The 14,882-nt window shown below is 43.7% G+C and overlaps 2 protein-coding genes across 3 annotated transcripts in view; one reads left to right on the plus strand and one right to left on the minus strand.

Moving 5' to 3' along the window:
- Positions 1-14,882, minus strand: part of nkain2 (sodium/potassium transporting ATPase interacting 2) — a 95,473-nt gene that overhangs the window by 12,901 nt on the left and 67,690 nt on the right. Inside the window, exon 7 of one of the 2 annotated variants that reach the window (XM_088325005.1) lies at positions 2,572-2,653. In XM_088325005.1, coding sequence (XP_088181131.1) covers positions 2,572-2,653 — 82 coding nt within the window. Of the gene's footprint in view, positions 1-2,567; positions 2,654-14,882 lie in introns of those variants that run through there. The other variant, XM_088325006.1, reaches the window with a different exon arrangement.
- LOC148346731 (uncharacterized) lies at positions 5,852-11,991 on the plus strand. Its single transcript, XM_088325639.1, has 3 exons — positions 5,852-6,607; positions 6,809-7,497; positions 11,925-11,991. Exons 1-3 carry the CDS (start codon positions 5,852-5,854, stop codon positions 11,989-11,991), a joined length of 1,512 nt encoding a protein of 503 aa, XP_088181765.1.

Genomic DNA, 14,882 nt, shown 5'->3' on the forward strand with positions numbered 1-14,882 from the left:
GGTCAGGATTTAAAAAGGTGAGAAGAGTGGAGGAAATACAATATTTATTTGTGTTTAACAGGCACCCCTAATTTTTGATTAAAATCAGTACAACATTTTGTTTGACATTTCAGCTCAGACAAAAAATTGAAAGTGACGAACGTTGTTTAATATTTACCGGCATGATTCCAATCATTTATTGAGAACTATGAACATAAATGCATAAAATACATTTTACAATGCATTTAATTTCATGTCCGTCAAAGTCCGATTCATCATCAGATACCTCAACAAGTCATTTTCCTCACCGTGTTTTTTTTGCATTTATTTATCTTTCGAGGCGATTTCATGATTTATCATTCTATAACATTTATCTCTGGTACATTAAATAAAAAAAGTGTAATAAGGAAAGCAAATCTATTCCGCATTACACACAAATACAGTTATGATTATGATTATGTTATGATTTGATGGTAAGGGTGATGATGGACCTATGTGGAGGAGGCAGGAACTGCAGGACAAGCTCAAAACAAGGACAGTATTTACAGTAATCCCTCGGTTATCGCGGTTAATGGGGACCAAAACCACCCGCAAAACGAGAAAATCCGCAAAGTAGCGACGCCCCCTTCAAAAATGCTTTAAAAAAAATAAAATAAAAATATTTTATTTATTATTTTCTGTTATTATTATTTTTTAGACAAGGTTAATGGGGACCAAAACCACCCGCGAAAAGTAAAAATCTGCGAAGTAGCGACGCCCCTTGAAAATTTATATATATATATATATATATATATATATATATATATATATATATATATATATATATATATATATATATGTATAATTATTTTATTTTACTGTAAATTACGGACTATAGAACGCACATGATTATAAGCCGCACCCATCATTTTTTAGGTGATCTGCTACTTTTGTTCTTACACAAGCCGCACCCATGTAGAAGCCGCGTGCGCCCGCATTAAAACTTTAACCCAGACCGGTCTGTAAGCCCCACGATTGTAACTGCGGGGGGGATTTTGTAAGGTTTATTGTTCTATATTCTTTATCAATTATCCATTATCCGAGATAGTACACAATTCTAGAGTCACAGTTGGCATCGTAGATGGAAAATGATACCCGTAATTAACGTATGATGCAGACTTGTAAAGTCCGGGTCCCGTTGAAAGTAATCCAAGGAAACAAAATGTATATTTCCAAAGTTAAGGGTGGGAAAAATATATATCCACTGTTGTCCGCTGCGACAACAGACAGATCTACCGGTAACTCAGCTTTACCCCAATTCCCATCAGCCCGCGTGTGCTCCGCCCCTTCTTTTTGATTCGTCCGTAGAACACATAACAGAATAAATCTCTAAAATAAATACATTACAAAAGTATACACTTGCAAATACATATTATACATGGTTACACATATTTACGAAGAAAGACGGTACACCGAGAGAGTTTTCAAAGCTTTAATAATAATAATATAACTTTCATCCCAAACCGTGCCTTTGAAAGGTACAAACACGCTAGTAGGATCACGCTCGCAATGTATCAAAACGTGCCTGTTAAAAAAGAGAATCCCGTAATTGTGAAATTCACGGAAGACCGTCCTCAACTTCCTCCTCATAACTATCGCCATCAAGGGCGTCTGCCTCATTATCGGAACGTACCTTAAGTTTACAGACAATGTATGCTTAAACCTAGAGGTTGCAGTTTTTTTTGGCGCCCATATTCTACTAGTCTTAATCTTACCTTTTATACTCTAGCGCCGCTGGTGGCCGTTAGAAAAATTCCATAAATTGGCCGCTTCACTGAATAAGCCGCAGGGCTGAACATTAGGGAAAAAAGTAGCGGCTTATAGTCCGGAATTTACGGTATTATTATTATTTTTTAGACCCGCGAAGCTCTGAACCCGCGAACGGTGAACCGCGAAGTAGCGAGGTCCCACTGTATTTACAAAATCAGGACCAAAGTATCAAACAAACAAGTGGGCACAAAACAACTAACAGACAAAAAAACGGAAACAAAAAAACAAAACCTGGAACCAGAAAATGCAACCAGCAAAGGAACAAAGAAACCAGAAATAAACAAACCTGGAGTGGTGGCGAAAACCAAAATGACACAAAGAGGATAACAGGAGAACTCAAAAAAGACCCAACAGAGGTTGTTGAACAAAAATGTAATTTTAAAGGGTTCAGGATCATTGGGCAAAGGTGTGTGATGATTGGACACACCTATGCCCAGTTCAAAATGCCAGTTGGGGCCCTCTGCTGGTGGGACAACACTATTCCTGCGTATGCAAACTACACGGATTTTAATTCAAACGCCCAATTCAGTCTGAGAAATCTCACAATATCCTCTTCCCGCCTCAAACATTTTCTCATTGGTTTCATACAATTTACGTACATCACCCTTTTGGCCTTCAAAACTGTAAATTTCTTGAAAACGTTAAAATTCTTAATGCCTGGAATAGTAGATTGTTAATTGTGTGTAAAATTTTAGTCCAATTCAATGCTTATGCTCTTCTTAGGTTGTCATGTGGTGACTTTAACAACTATTGCGATGTGGTTCCAGCAGGTGTAATACTCACATGTACATGGGCTGTAGCTGAAGGTGGGAGGTCTTTTGCGGACCCTGGTAGCCATATGAGTCAAATCCGCCGATAAAATCAACTGCATAGAAGGAAAAACATGTTTTCAATACCACTTCCTGGTGCCCTTCGACTTGCACCAATCTTAGATTTACTTGGATTCTTATCTGATATGTCGGCTGTAGACGGATTAAAACAAAAACAAAACAAACAAAAAAACAATCGAGCGTTTTTTTAAGATGACATTGTTTGAGGAAATTTTACCGATTGGGAAATCAAGGAGTGTTTATGAAATTAGCAGGAAAATTGGCCAACAACAATCAATGTATGAAAAAAACAGGGCAGAAATCAAACCAACGTATTGACTAGCTGTCTTAGGGGAGTGAGATAGAGATAGATAGATAGATAGATAGATACTTTATTCATCCCCTAAGGGAAATTCACATTTCCAGCAGCATCCCTGAGCTGAGAACAATACAATAATAAAGCCAAAAGAAAACAATATACAAATACCCAGTGTGACGTGCAAAGGCCCACTTTAGCATGTTATATAGATTAACTAAATAGTGCTACACAGAACACATAATGCAGTAAGATCCAATGTAGGTGGTGTGGTTTGTGGGGGGTGTTTGGGGGTTGGGGGTGGTTGCGGGGGAGTTGGGGACTTGGGGGGTGGTTTTGGGGGGAAGCAGGCTAAGCCCTCGTTTATGTTTCACACTCTATACAGCATTGCTTTTGGTTTTGAAAAACAGACACAGTTTCTTCCCAAGGCAATACAGAAACCCCTCGCCACTTTGTACTTGAGTTCACTGGTTCACTCCTTTGCAGATTTTTTATTGTATTGTTTTTATCGTCATTGATATCACCGTATCGTTCTTTGTGGTCAGAGAGGCAGATTGTGTGTGTATGTAATGGGTGAGTGTGACTGAGTACACGACTGTGAGAGGCTGGTACATGCTGTCAGTCAAATAGGCATGCGCAGTCTACATCTCCGAATGGAAACAAAATGGGAAGGATAGTGGCCGCCAGCTTTTAGCAGCATGTCACATTGAAAATAAATTAATCAATTAAATTGCACCTTGAGGAAAGTCTGAATAATGCTGATCACCACCGGGTGCTACATAGATTGTTTTTGGTTCCGGGAATCGACTGAGGCGGCGTCGGGAGAGAAAAAAGTAGGCAGGCTCAAGGTCTGGGCACCTGCTATAGCTAAGCTAACAATCCTCACAAGCTACTCCTGCGGAGCCTGTATTTCAGCAACGTCAGATCCATTAACCATGAAATAAATGACCTAGAGCTACAACTCGTGGGAAACTTTATGGGCTTTTTTGAAAGTGCGACGCTACTTCGCGAATTTTCACTTTTTTTGAGTGGGTCAGTTCCACATTAACCGTGAAAAAACAAAGTATTTCCCAATATGATATTTAATATGTAACAGTACAACATAGTTATGCATTTTAAAGTACGCAATGCAGATTTAAAGGCAAAATAGTAGCGCTGTTTTAAATTCACAATAAAGAGGCCATTAAAAAGGGATTATTTTTGTTCCCGGATGTAGCATGTATCTACGATTTCTAGTATCTCAAACACATTTTCCTCATAAGAAATAACTGAAAACCAATCAATCCCTTTACGGCCTCCCCAAATCATGCAAGTTAACTCTAAATAGCTATAAACCCCATGCTCATGATAACTAAAAACACATTCAAATCGTAATTGACATAAAAATATAATAATAAGGAAAATAAGGTCCATCCATCCATCCATCCATTGTCTTCCGCTTATCCGAGGTCGGGTCGCGGGGGCAGCAGCGTTAAAAGGGAAGCCCAGACGTCCCTATCCCCAGCCACCTCCTCCGGCTCATCCGACGGGACCCCGAGGCGTTCCCAAGCCAGCCGAGAGACATAGTCTCTCCAACGTGTCCTGGGCCGCCCCCGGGGCCTCCTGCCGGTGGGACATGCCCGGAACACCTCCCGAGGGAGGCATCCAGGAGGCATACTTATTAGATGCCCGAGCCACCTCAACTGGCTCCTCTCAACGCGGAGGAGCAGTGGCTCTACACCGAGTCCCTCCCGGATGACTGAGCTTCTCACCTTATCTCTAAGGGAGAACCCAGCCACCCTGCGGAGGAAACTCATTTCGGCCACTTGTATCCGGGATCGAGTTCTTTCGGTCATGACCCAAAGTTCATGACCATAGGTGAGGGCAGGAACGTAGATCGACCGGTAGATCGAGAGCTTTGCCTTTCGGCTCAGCTCCCTCTTTACCACGACGGACCGGTACAGGGTCCGAATGATGGCAGACGCTGCACCGACCCGTCTGTCGATCTCCCGTTCCATCCTACCCTCACTCGTGAACAAGACCCCAAGATACTTGAACTCCTCCACTTGGGGCAAGACCTACTCCCCGACCCGGAGGGAGCATACCACCCTTTTCCGACTGAGAACCATGGCCTCGGACTTGGAGGTGCTGATCCCCATCTCGGCCGCTTCACACTCGGCTGCGAATCGCTCCAGCGAGAGCTGAAGATCACAGCCTGAGGAAGCCAACAGCACCACGTCATCTGCAAAAAGCAGTGACGCAATGCTGAGGCCCAGGGGTCAGCAATAAATGATTGGTGAAAAATTAATGCCATTAATTGCGAAAAATTAATGGAATGGTTGCTTAAATTCATAAATCCATTTATTGCAAAATTTAAATAATTAGCAATTATTGCGAGTTTGCGACCCATTAATTGCGAAAATATTCGGGTTTTTTGTTAGTCGATTGCGTCAACAAACGTGCAAATTTTCTCGCCGCGCGAGCATTTCGTATGCGGTCAAGGGCACATACACGCACAATCGGGACAGTGCATGCATACGCGTAAGCTACCGTGTTTCCCCCATTATAAGGCCCAGCTTTTTATGAGAAATGAAATTCAACCTTCCTGCAAATAAGAGGCTCATATTACCTATGAAAACCGTAGATATCAACGTTATTTAACAACGGCAATGCTTTTCTAAGAAATTTTTAGCGAAAATTTATTACTTTTGCACATATTTTTATTTCAAAACCTCAATTTTTGACGATGATTTTGAAGTAAGGCCGGCCTTATATTCGGGGAAACACGGTAGCTGTACGTACATAGTGTGGTTGCAAAGCAGCTTTTTATTGGTCGGGACAAAATCGGGCTTGTTGATTAGCTCACGTTTTGCCTCAAGCACGTACGTCGTGGATGCACATACGCACATGTTGTACACCACTACTATTACGCTGTATTAATTGTAATCTTCGCACGGTTATGGGACCAAAGGAAAAAATGGTTGGAGAGTACTTCACACAGATTGATGTCGTCAACGGCAAATGGCGCTGCTCATGTGGCGCCGAGCGCATCCGACGGCGCAACACCGGTTGGAGCAATTTGGAAAGCCACATTAAAAGTCAGCACTTGCAGAAAGAAAGTGATGCAAAGAAGCAGGAGTCATCCAATCCTGGATCGATAGAAAATTTCCTGTCGTCACCTTCAACCGTTTGCCGAAAAGGAATACGAATCTTCAAGTGGCTGCGGTTGGTTTGTATCGACCTGGAGCCTTTCAATGTTGTTGATCGGCCTACCATCAGGGACATCAGCAATACGGAGCCAATCTGCACAAACACCTTAAAGAAGTATTTGGCCTTGGTGACACAGGGTGTGCGACAGAAAATCGCCTTCGATCTGCCATCCCGATTCGCGGTGGTATTCGACGGATGGACTTGTTCTTCCGATTATTACGTTGGCGTTTTCGCCTCGTATATAAGCCCACGCGGTCGGGAAAGTGCTCTCCTCGGCTTCTCAACACTTTTGGATCCCAAGGCACAGACGGCTGAAAACCACCTGGTGTTCATCGAAGACATCCTTAGCAGGTACGGCAAGTCTATGGCCAACGTGGTGGCGCTTTGTGGCGACAACTGCAAGGTGAACAAAGCCATTGCAAAGCAGTGCAATGTTCCTCTGGTCGGCTGCGCCTCCCATCGCTTCAACCTCGCTGTCAAAGAACTCTTGAAGCCCTACGAAAAGGTGAACTTCTTTTCTATGCTGCTTACTTATATCTCACAATATCTATATTGAAGACAGAGTGCACTCTGTTACAGCGGTTCCACAATATTTTTTTCACATACGCCACGCGGCCACGCCTTCTATCAAAGGAATTTTACGCAAGGCGATTTTAAGCTGCTCAAATTTAGCATATTTCTTATTTCCTGCTTTTACTTTTTTAAGGTACTCTGTAAGTTGAACTCCTTGATGGCTCGCCTGAGATACAGCACGCTTAGTGCACTACTGGATGAGTACACAGACCTTCGACCGTTGACGAGAAATGAGACACGGTGGTCAAGCACGGCAAAGATGGTGCGCAGGTTCTTCGAGCTGCAGAAAATTCTTGCAAAAGAAGTTTTCACCACCGACCCAAGGGTGATGGATTTACTTCTCAACGCAGCGGATGTTCATAAACTCACTCAACTCAACGGTGATTTGGCCAAGTTGGATTCTTTGACGCTTACTTTGCAGCAAGAAGATCTGACAGTCGCAGAGGCGAGGTACCTCTTTGATGTTGCAATGTCGTCCCATCCTGCCATGGCCCATCACCTCAGCCCCGACGCCGAAATCGTTCAAGCGCCTATGTTTGGGAGGGCTATTGTGAAAATTCAAAACCAAAAACATGGTCAACTTACGACAAAAGAGCGTCAAGCAGTGGAGGCTCTCAAAGTCACCGAAACTGCACCGGTCGATGAAAGTCCAATAGATGAGTCATCGGATATGGCCTTCGGCCAAAATTTGATAAAACGGCGCCGCCTGAACATGATGCTGCCCACCTTTGATCAATTTATCGATACAACATTTATACTGCCAACTTCCAACATAGTAGAACGCTTTTTCAGTGCTGCCGGACGTGCCTATGCGGATGAACGGTACAACTTGTCAACAAATTGCCTAGAAGCCCAACTTTTTTTGTTTTCTAACAACCGCTTCTGGGACAGCGAATTTGTTTCCCACATCGTTTCATCTAATGAAAATCTCTAACATTTTCACTATCTCCGATGTTTCTATGTTGTACACATTTTTGTTCATAAATGAATGTGTAATAAATAGCAAAACCTCTTATTACTAAGGTGTCTTACTGCGCATGATAATGTTGGCGTGAATGTTCTATCATTCACTGTTCATCTAACCTCAGTTAGTGTTCCGACAATTCGCATATTAACTTAGGAGGAATCGACAAATTATAATTATAAAACAAGCCCCAACATGACGGTAGCTGATGTGATCACCAATAACTCAGAAGATATTTTTTGTACTAAAAGTAAAGATTAAAGGGACCAGTTTGTTTGACCATATTGACACAATTAATGGCTAGAAATCCAATAAATACCCATTAATTGGCCTTGCCGCAAAAAAAAATAATTTTAATTTTTTCGCACTTAAATATTAATTTTTTTTCCAAAAATCAATTAATGATGACCCCTGCTGAGGCCCCCAAACCGGACTCCATCCCCGCCAAAGCTGCGCCTAGAAATTTTGTCCATAAAAGTTATGAACAGAATCGGTGACAAAGGGCAGCCCTGGCGGAGCCAAACCCTCACCGGGAACGAATCCGACTTACTGCCGGCAATGCGGACCAGACTCTGGCACCGGGCATACAGGGACCGCACAGCCCGGATAAGACTGTGCGGTACCCCATACTCCCGAAGCACCCCCCACAGGGCCTCCCGAGGAACACGGTCGAATGCCTTCTCCAAGTCCACAAAACACATGTAGAGCGGACATGCAAACTCCCATGCACCCTCAAAGACCCTGAAGAGTGTATAGAGCTGGTCCAGTGTTCCACGGCCAGGACGAAAACCACACTGTTCCTCCTGAATCCAAGATTCGACTTCCTGGCGGACCCTCCTCTCCAGTACCCCTGAATAGACCTTACCAGGGAGGCTGAGAAGTGTGATTCCCCTGTAGTTGGAACACACTCTCCGGTCCCCCTTCTTAAAGACGGGAACCACCACCCCAGTCTGCCAGTCCAGAGGCACTGTCCCCGATGTCCACGCGATGTTGCAGAGGCGCGTCAACCATGACACGCCCAAATCATCCAGAGCCTTAATGAAGTCCGGGCGGATCTCATCGACCCCCGGGGCCCTGCCACCGAGGAGTTTTTTGACAACCTCGGTGACTTCAACCCCAGTGATACGAGAGCCCAACCCAGAGTCCTCAGGCTCTGCTTCCCCAGAGGAAGACGTGCCGGTGGGATTGAGGAGGTCTTCGAAGTACTCCGCCCACCGATTCACAATGTCCCGGGTCGAGGTCAGCAGCACCCCATCGGCACTATACACAGTGTCGATGGCACACCGCTTCCCCCCCTAAGACGTCGGATGGTGGACCAGAATTTCCTCAAAGCCGTTCGGAAGTCGGCTTCCATGGCCTCGCCAAACTCCTCCCATGCCCGAGTTTTTGCCTCGGCAACCGCCGAAGCCGCATTCCGCTTGGCCAGCCGATACCTGCCAGCTGCTTCCAGAGTCCCACAGGCCAGGAAGGCCCGATAAGACTCCTTCTTCAGCTTGAGGCATCCCTCACCGCCGGCGACCACCAACGGGTTGCCGCCGCGGCAGGCACCGACTACCTTACGGCCACAGCTCCGATCAGCCGCCTCGACAATGGAGGCGCGGAACATGGTCCACTCGGTCTCAATGTCCCCCGCCTCCCTCGGGACATGGGCGAAGTTCTGCCGGAGGTGTGAATTGAAACTTCTTCTGACAGGAGATTCTGCCAGCCGTTCCCAACAGACCCTCACAACACGCTTGGGTCTGCCGGGTCGGGCCGGCATCTTCCCCGACCATCGAATCCAACTCACTACCAGGTGGTGATCAGTTGACAGCTCCGCCCCTCTCTTCATCCGAGTGTCCAGAACATGCGGCCGCAGGTCCGACGAAACGATGACAAAGTCGATCATCGAACTACGGCTTAGGGTGTCCTGGTGCCAAGTGCACATATGGACACCCTTATGTCTGAACATGGTGTTCATTATGGACAAACCATGACGAGCACAGAAGTCCAATAACGAAACACCACTCGGGTTCAGGTCAGGGGGGCCGTTCTTCCTAATCACGCCCCTCCAGGTCTCACTGTCATTGCCCACGTGAGCGTTGAAGTCTCCCAGAAGTACGAGGGAGTCCCCAGGGGGCACGCTCTCAAGCACACCCTCTAAGGACTCCAAGAAGGGTGGGTACTCCGAACTGCTATTTGGCACATAAGCACAAACAACAGTCAGGACCCGTCCCCCCGCCCGAAGGCGGAGGGAGGCTACCCTCTCGTCTACCGGGGTGAACCCCAACGTACAGGCGCCGAGCCGTGGAGCAAATAATATCTCCACACCGGCTCTGCGCCTCTCACCACGGGCAACTCCAGAGTGGAAGAGAGTCCAACCCCTCTCGAGAGGACTGGTACCAAAATATAATATAATATATATAATAAGGAAAATAAGGTCCACAAAACACATGTATACCGGACAGGCACCCTCAAAGACCCTGAAGAGTGTATAGAGCACTCTTCAGGGTCTTTGTTCCCGGATGTAGCATATATCTACGATTTCTAGTATCTCAAACACATTTTCCTCATAAGAAATAACTGAAAACCAATCAATCCCTTCACGGCCTCCCCAAATCATGCAAGTTAACTCTAAATAGCTATAAACCCCATGCTCATGATAACTAAAAACACATTCAAATCGTAATTGACATAAAAATATAATAATAAGGAAAATAAGGTCATATTAGTGAAATCAAGTGCGCGTTCTTGGAGATGATGCTCTCTGTGACAGTATCTACTGTATTTTTTCAGAAGTCATGACAAGCATAACAAAAAAAAAGTCAGAAAAAGGGGATGCAATTTCCATCCATCCATCCATTATCTGCACCACTTATCCTCAGTAGGGTCACGGGGGTGCTGGAACCCATCACAGCTATCTTCGGGCAGTGGGCAGGGGACACCCCGAACTGGTTGCCAGCCAGTGGCGGGGCACACAGGGACAGACAATTCGCTCACTCATTCACACCTAGGGACAATTTGGACCGCCAATTAACCTGATATGCATGTTTTTGGAATGTGGGAGGAAACCGGAGTGCCCGGAGGAAACACACACAAGCACGGGGAGAACATGCAAACTCCACACAGGGGGTTGATCTCATGACCTCAGAACTGTGCCGCACACGCGCTAACCACTGTGCCGCCGTGCTGCCTGGAGATGAAATTTGATTAACAAAGACAACACAGGTGCGCTTGATTCGGTGTCTTATCACGGAAAATGCTTGCGCTAACTGGATCAAGCAAACTTGGATTTTCTCTTGTATGTCAGGCATGATTTTTGCTCAAAAGACATCTAGTATCTCAAATTTCTTGTATCTCGAGTATGTTGTAAGTAGAGGGGAACTGTATCATGAGTCTTAGCATGTCATTACAAATTTTCTCAATTTCTGTTAGGGTGAAGCTTATCAGACTTAGACATAATTATTGCTGTTTACTGTTTAAGTTGACTAGCTTTTTTCATTAAATCAAAAAATGGACTCGACCAACCCTAATTTTTCATTAAAAACCATCATAAAATTGTGTTTCACGCTCAAACTAAAGATTGCAAATGACAAATGTTGTTGGAAATCTTGTGTGATGATAAAATGTAATTCATGTTAAAAAAAAAAAAAAAATCAAAAAAACTCAAAATGTTATCAAAATCTGATTACATGACTTTGTTGTCATCGTACAGGACCAAGATAAGCTCCGGCTATTTCCTGTCTGCACCTTTTTCCCTTCTGTTATGTCTATTAATAGATCCGACAGCGCTGTTCCAAGCCAATAAGAACGAGAGGCAGACCCTTTTTGTATCACACACAATGCATGGCACGCACCCAGCTTTTCCATCTCAACCGACTCAACGTACATTGGATCGATGGGAACCAAAATACAGTTGTTTTGTTCTACAATGTGTTTTATCTTTATTATGCTTGGGTCGGTTAGTTGTTGGTAAGAGAAGTTTGTAAGTTACTGCGCCCTCGTTAGCATACCTCATTAGCATACCTCATTAGCAAAACTCGTTAGCATATGACAAAAACAAATACAAGCGAAGGTTGCATTTCGCAATTTAAGTAAAACCTATGGGATGGATAGGATGTGCAGTTTGTGATCCGGTGTATCGGGTTTGTGAGGCTCGTGATTTAGTTTCAATATGTTCCTCGCCGCAGACTCGGAACGGGTGGAGATGGCACCACTTGTTTTATGGATTTTATGTGCTGGGTCACTAATTTGTATTTACTCTACATCCCATTATCCCTCACAAATCTCAATTTATTTCTATGTGTAGTTGGTACGGGGCTTCTGACTTCCTCATAGATTGCCAACATTTTGCATTCAGCCTTAAAAGGTTATAACCGTCTTTAGACACCTTGATGCCAAGAATATAAATCTGTATATTGTAGGTGAGACTATTTTATACTGCCTGTTGAGATAAGTTTGCATAATACGTAAGAAATGATACGGCTATGCTATCACGAATAGCGACTATAGAGTGACTCGATGTTGTATTGGCTGCTCTATTTGCTACGCGTGTATGGTGGGCGTGGCTTAGTGCTCTCTGTCGGATCTTTTAATTGTCCCTCAAAGCTGTTGATTTTCAATTTCTTGTAACTTTGTACATGAAGACCAGTGGGACAAAAAGGTGATTAAATATATCAATATATCAATCAATCAATATCTGCGACCATGATTAAAATCATTTACTACCAACGTAAGCCATGGACACATTACCAACATTAAATTGACAATATATTTATTTAATGTCTGATTCATCCTCAGATACACCAAAGAGTTGTCTTTTTTGCGTTTATTTATATATTTCAGGACCAATTTCTGTTTTCTCCATTCTCTATGGACCGTCTCTGGTACCATGACAAAGATAGTGTGATCATGACATAAAATCGAAGGCCTAATCCTATGGGATCTAAATCACTGATCGTCTAGTGTAGGGATCTCCAACATGGTGCCCGCCGGCACTAGGGTGCCGCCTAAGGACAGGTGAGGTGCCTGCAAACCTGTTCTCAAAATAGCTCACAAGTGCTGGGTCATTGTGAATTTCTAGTAAAATACATTTTTCTGTGGTTGATTGAGTTTATTTAACACTACTTCTGTTATGGAATGCCCTGCCTCCGGAGATAAGAGCTGCAACCTCAATGGAAGTTTTTAAATCAAGACTTAAGACACATTTCTATTCCAAAGCTTATGATTGATGCCCACCTCATATTCTGTATTGTCCTGTCTTTTTCCAACTGCCTGCCTGGTGGTGATACGAAGGAGAAGGACGATTTGAGATGAGTCAGCGGACCAGCGTTTGACCTGAAGCATGTCAACGCCTGCATTGACCAGCTGGCAGAGATGGGAAGCTGCGTCGTGGCCGTCATACTGTCTGGACTAGTTTACAGGCTGGGGGTGTCTTTGCTGTCATGCACTTTCCGGACAAATTTTCAACATGTTACCTAGTGTTTACTATGTTTGTGTACTGTAATGCGGAATCTAGTTCACCCTGGTCATCCTGAAAGGGGGATTGCCACTTGTGGGGTCCCTTCTCAAAGTTTATTTTTTTCCTCATGCTGAGGTTTTGAGTTTTTCCTTGCCCGCATGTTGGTTTAAGATCAGGTAATTATAATTGTGTAATTGTAATCCTGTGCAATTTCTTGCGTCTTAACTCTGAACAGACCGAAATGTTAGTTATTGGTCAATCTAAATGCCATGACTTATTCTCAAAAACTGCTGTGAACATTGACAAATGTCACATCACACAGAGTGACTCAGTTAAAAACGTAGGTGTCATATTTGACCCCGATCTGTCCTTTCAAACACATGTGAAGAAAATTACTAAAATCGCTTTCTTCCATCTTCGCAACATTGCTAAAATTCATCCTATACTGTCTCAGCCGGATGCGGAGATTATAATTCACGCGTTTGTAACCTCCCGTCTCGATTACTGTAATGCACTACTCTCCGGTCTCCCGAAGTCCAGAATCAAGAGTCTTCAGCTGGTACAAAATGCTGCAGCGAGGCTTTTAACTAGGACAAAAAAGTCCGATCACATCACGCAGATTTTGGCTAACCTGCATTGGCTCTCTGTTAGCCTAAGATGTGATTTCAAGGATCTCTTAGTATTATACAAAATCATACATGGACTTGCTCCCTCATATCTTTCAGATCTGATTTCCCCCTATGTTCCGGTCCGAAGCCTTCGTTCTGAGAGCGCCGGTCTTCTGGTGATCCCAAGAGCCAAGAAGTGTTCCGCTGGTTCGAGAGCGTTCTCCATCCGGGCACCGGTGCAGTGGAATGCTCTTCCCCTTGAGATCCGATCTGCAACCTCAGTGGAAATGTTTAAATCTAAGCTTAAAACACACTTCTACTCTATAGCATATGAATAACCTATACTTTTCGTGCACAATATCTCTGTGATATTTGTGATTGCAACATCCTTTGCTGTCTGGTAATCCTGAAAGGGGGATGCCACATGTGCGGTCCCTTCTCAAGGTTTCTTCATTTTCCTCACGTTGAGGTTTTTGAAGTTTTTCCTTGCCCTCATGTTGGTTCCAGATCAGGGGATGGTGTAATAATAGTCTGAAAAATTGTCTGTGTAATAACCTGTGCAGCCCTTTGAGACTCTTTGTGATTAAGCGCTATACAAATAAAAATGACTTGACTTGACTTGCAGTCCTTTGAGACATTTTTGTGATTGAGGGCTATATAAATAAATTTGACCTGACTTGATTTCTGATAATTGACCTGGTAAAAACATAGTAAAATAACAAGTTGTTATTTTAGAAATGCATATCGAACTGGTTGCCCTTTGCGCTAATCCGTTACAAAAAGTAGCTTTTAGCTTGAAAAAAGTTGGCAACACTTATTCTAGTGGCGCGCTGACTGCCGCAAATCGGGTTCGATACCCGTTGCGTCCAATGTTTTGCGATTGTGGAGCCCCCCCGAGATGCTGGAGATGATTGATGGAAGCTGCATCCCGTTTGTCGCTGCAATGTTGTGACCTTGACTGCTTCAATGAAGGACACATTTGAGTGTTTTCAGTGTATTTGCACAAGTTTTTAACCGTTACATAACTTGTTTAATTTATTTTAAAGATGGACAAAAAGGTGAAAAAAATGTTATGTAACTTTATATGTAATTTGCACACATTTTAAACAGATTCAGATATTGCTAATTTTCTTTAAAGAAGATCTAAAAAACGACTAATAAAATGTGTCTTGTGTGTTGTTTGAATATTCATTTACTT

The sequence above is a fragment of the Urocampus carinirostris genome, chromosome 20 (assembly GCF_059441175.1).
Source record: "Urocampus carinirostris isolate Australia breed hairy pipefish chromosome 20, RoL_Ucar_1.0, whole genome shotgun sequence".
NCBI classification, from domain to species: Eukaryota; Metazoa; Chordata; class Actinopteri; order Syngnathiformes; family Syngnathidae; genus Urocampus; species Urocampus carinirostris.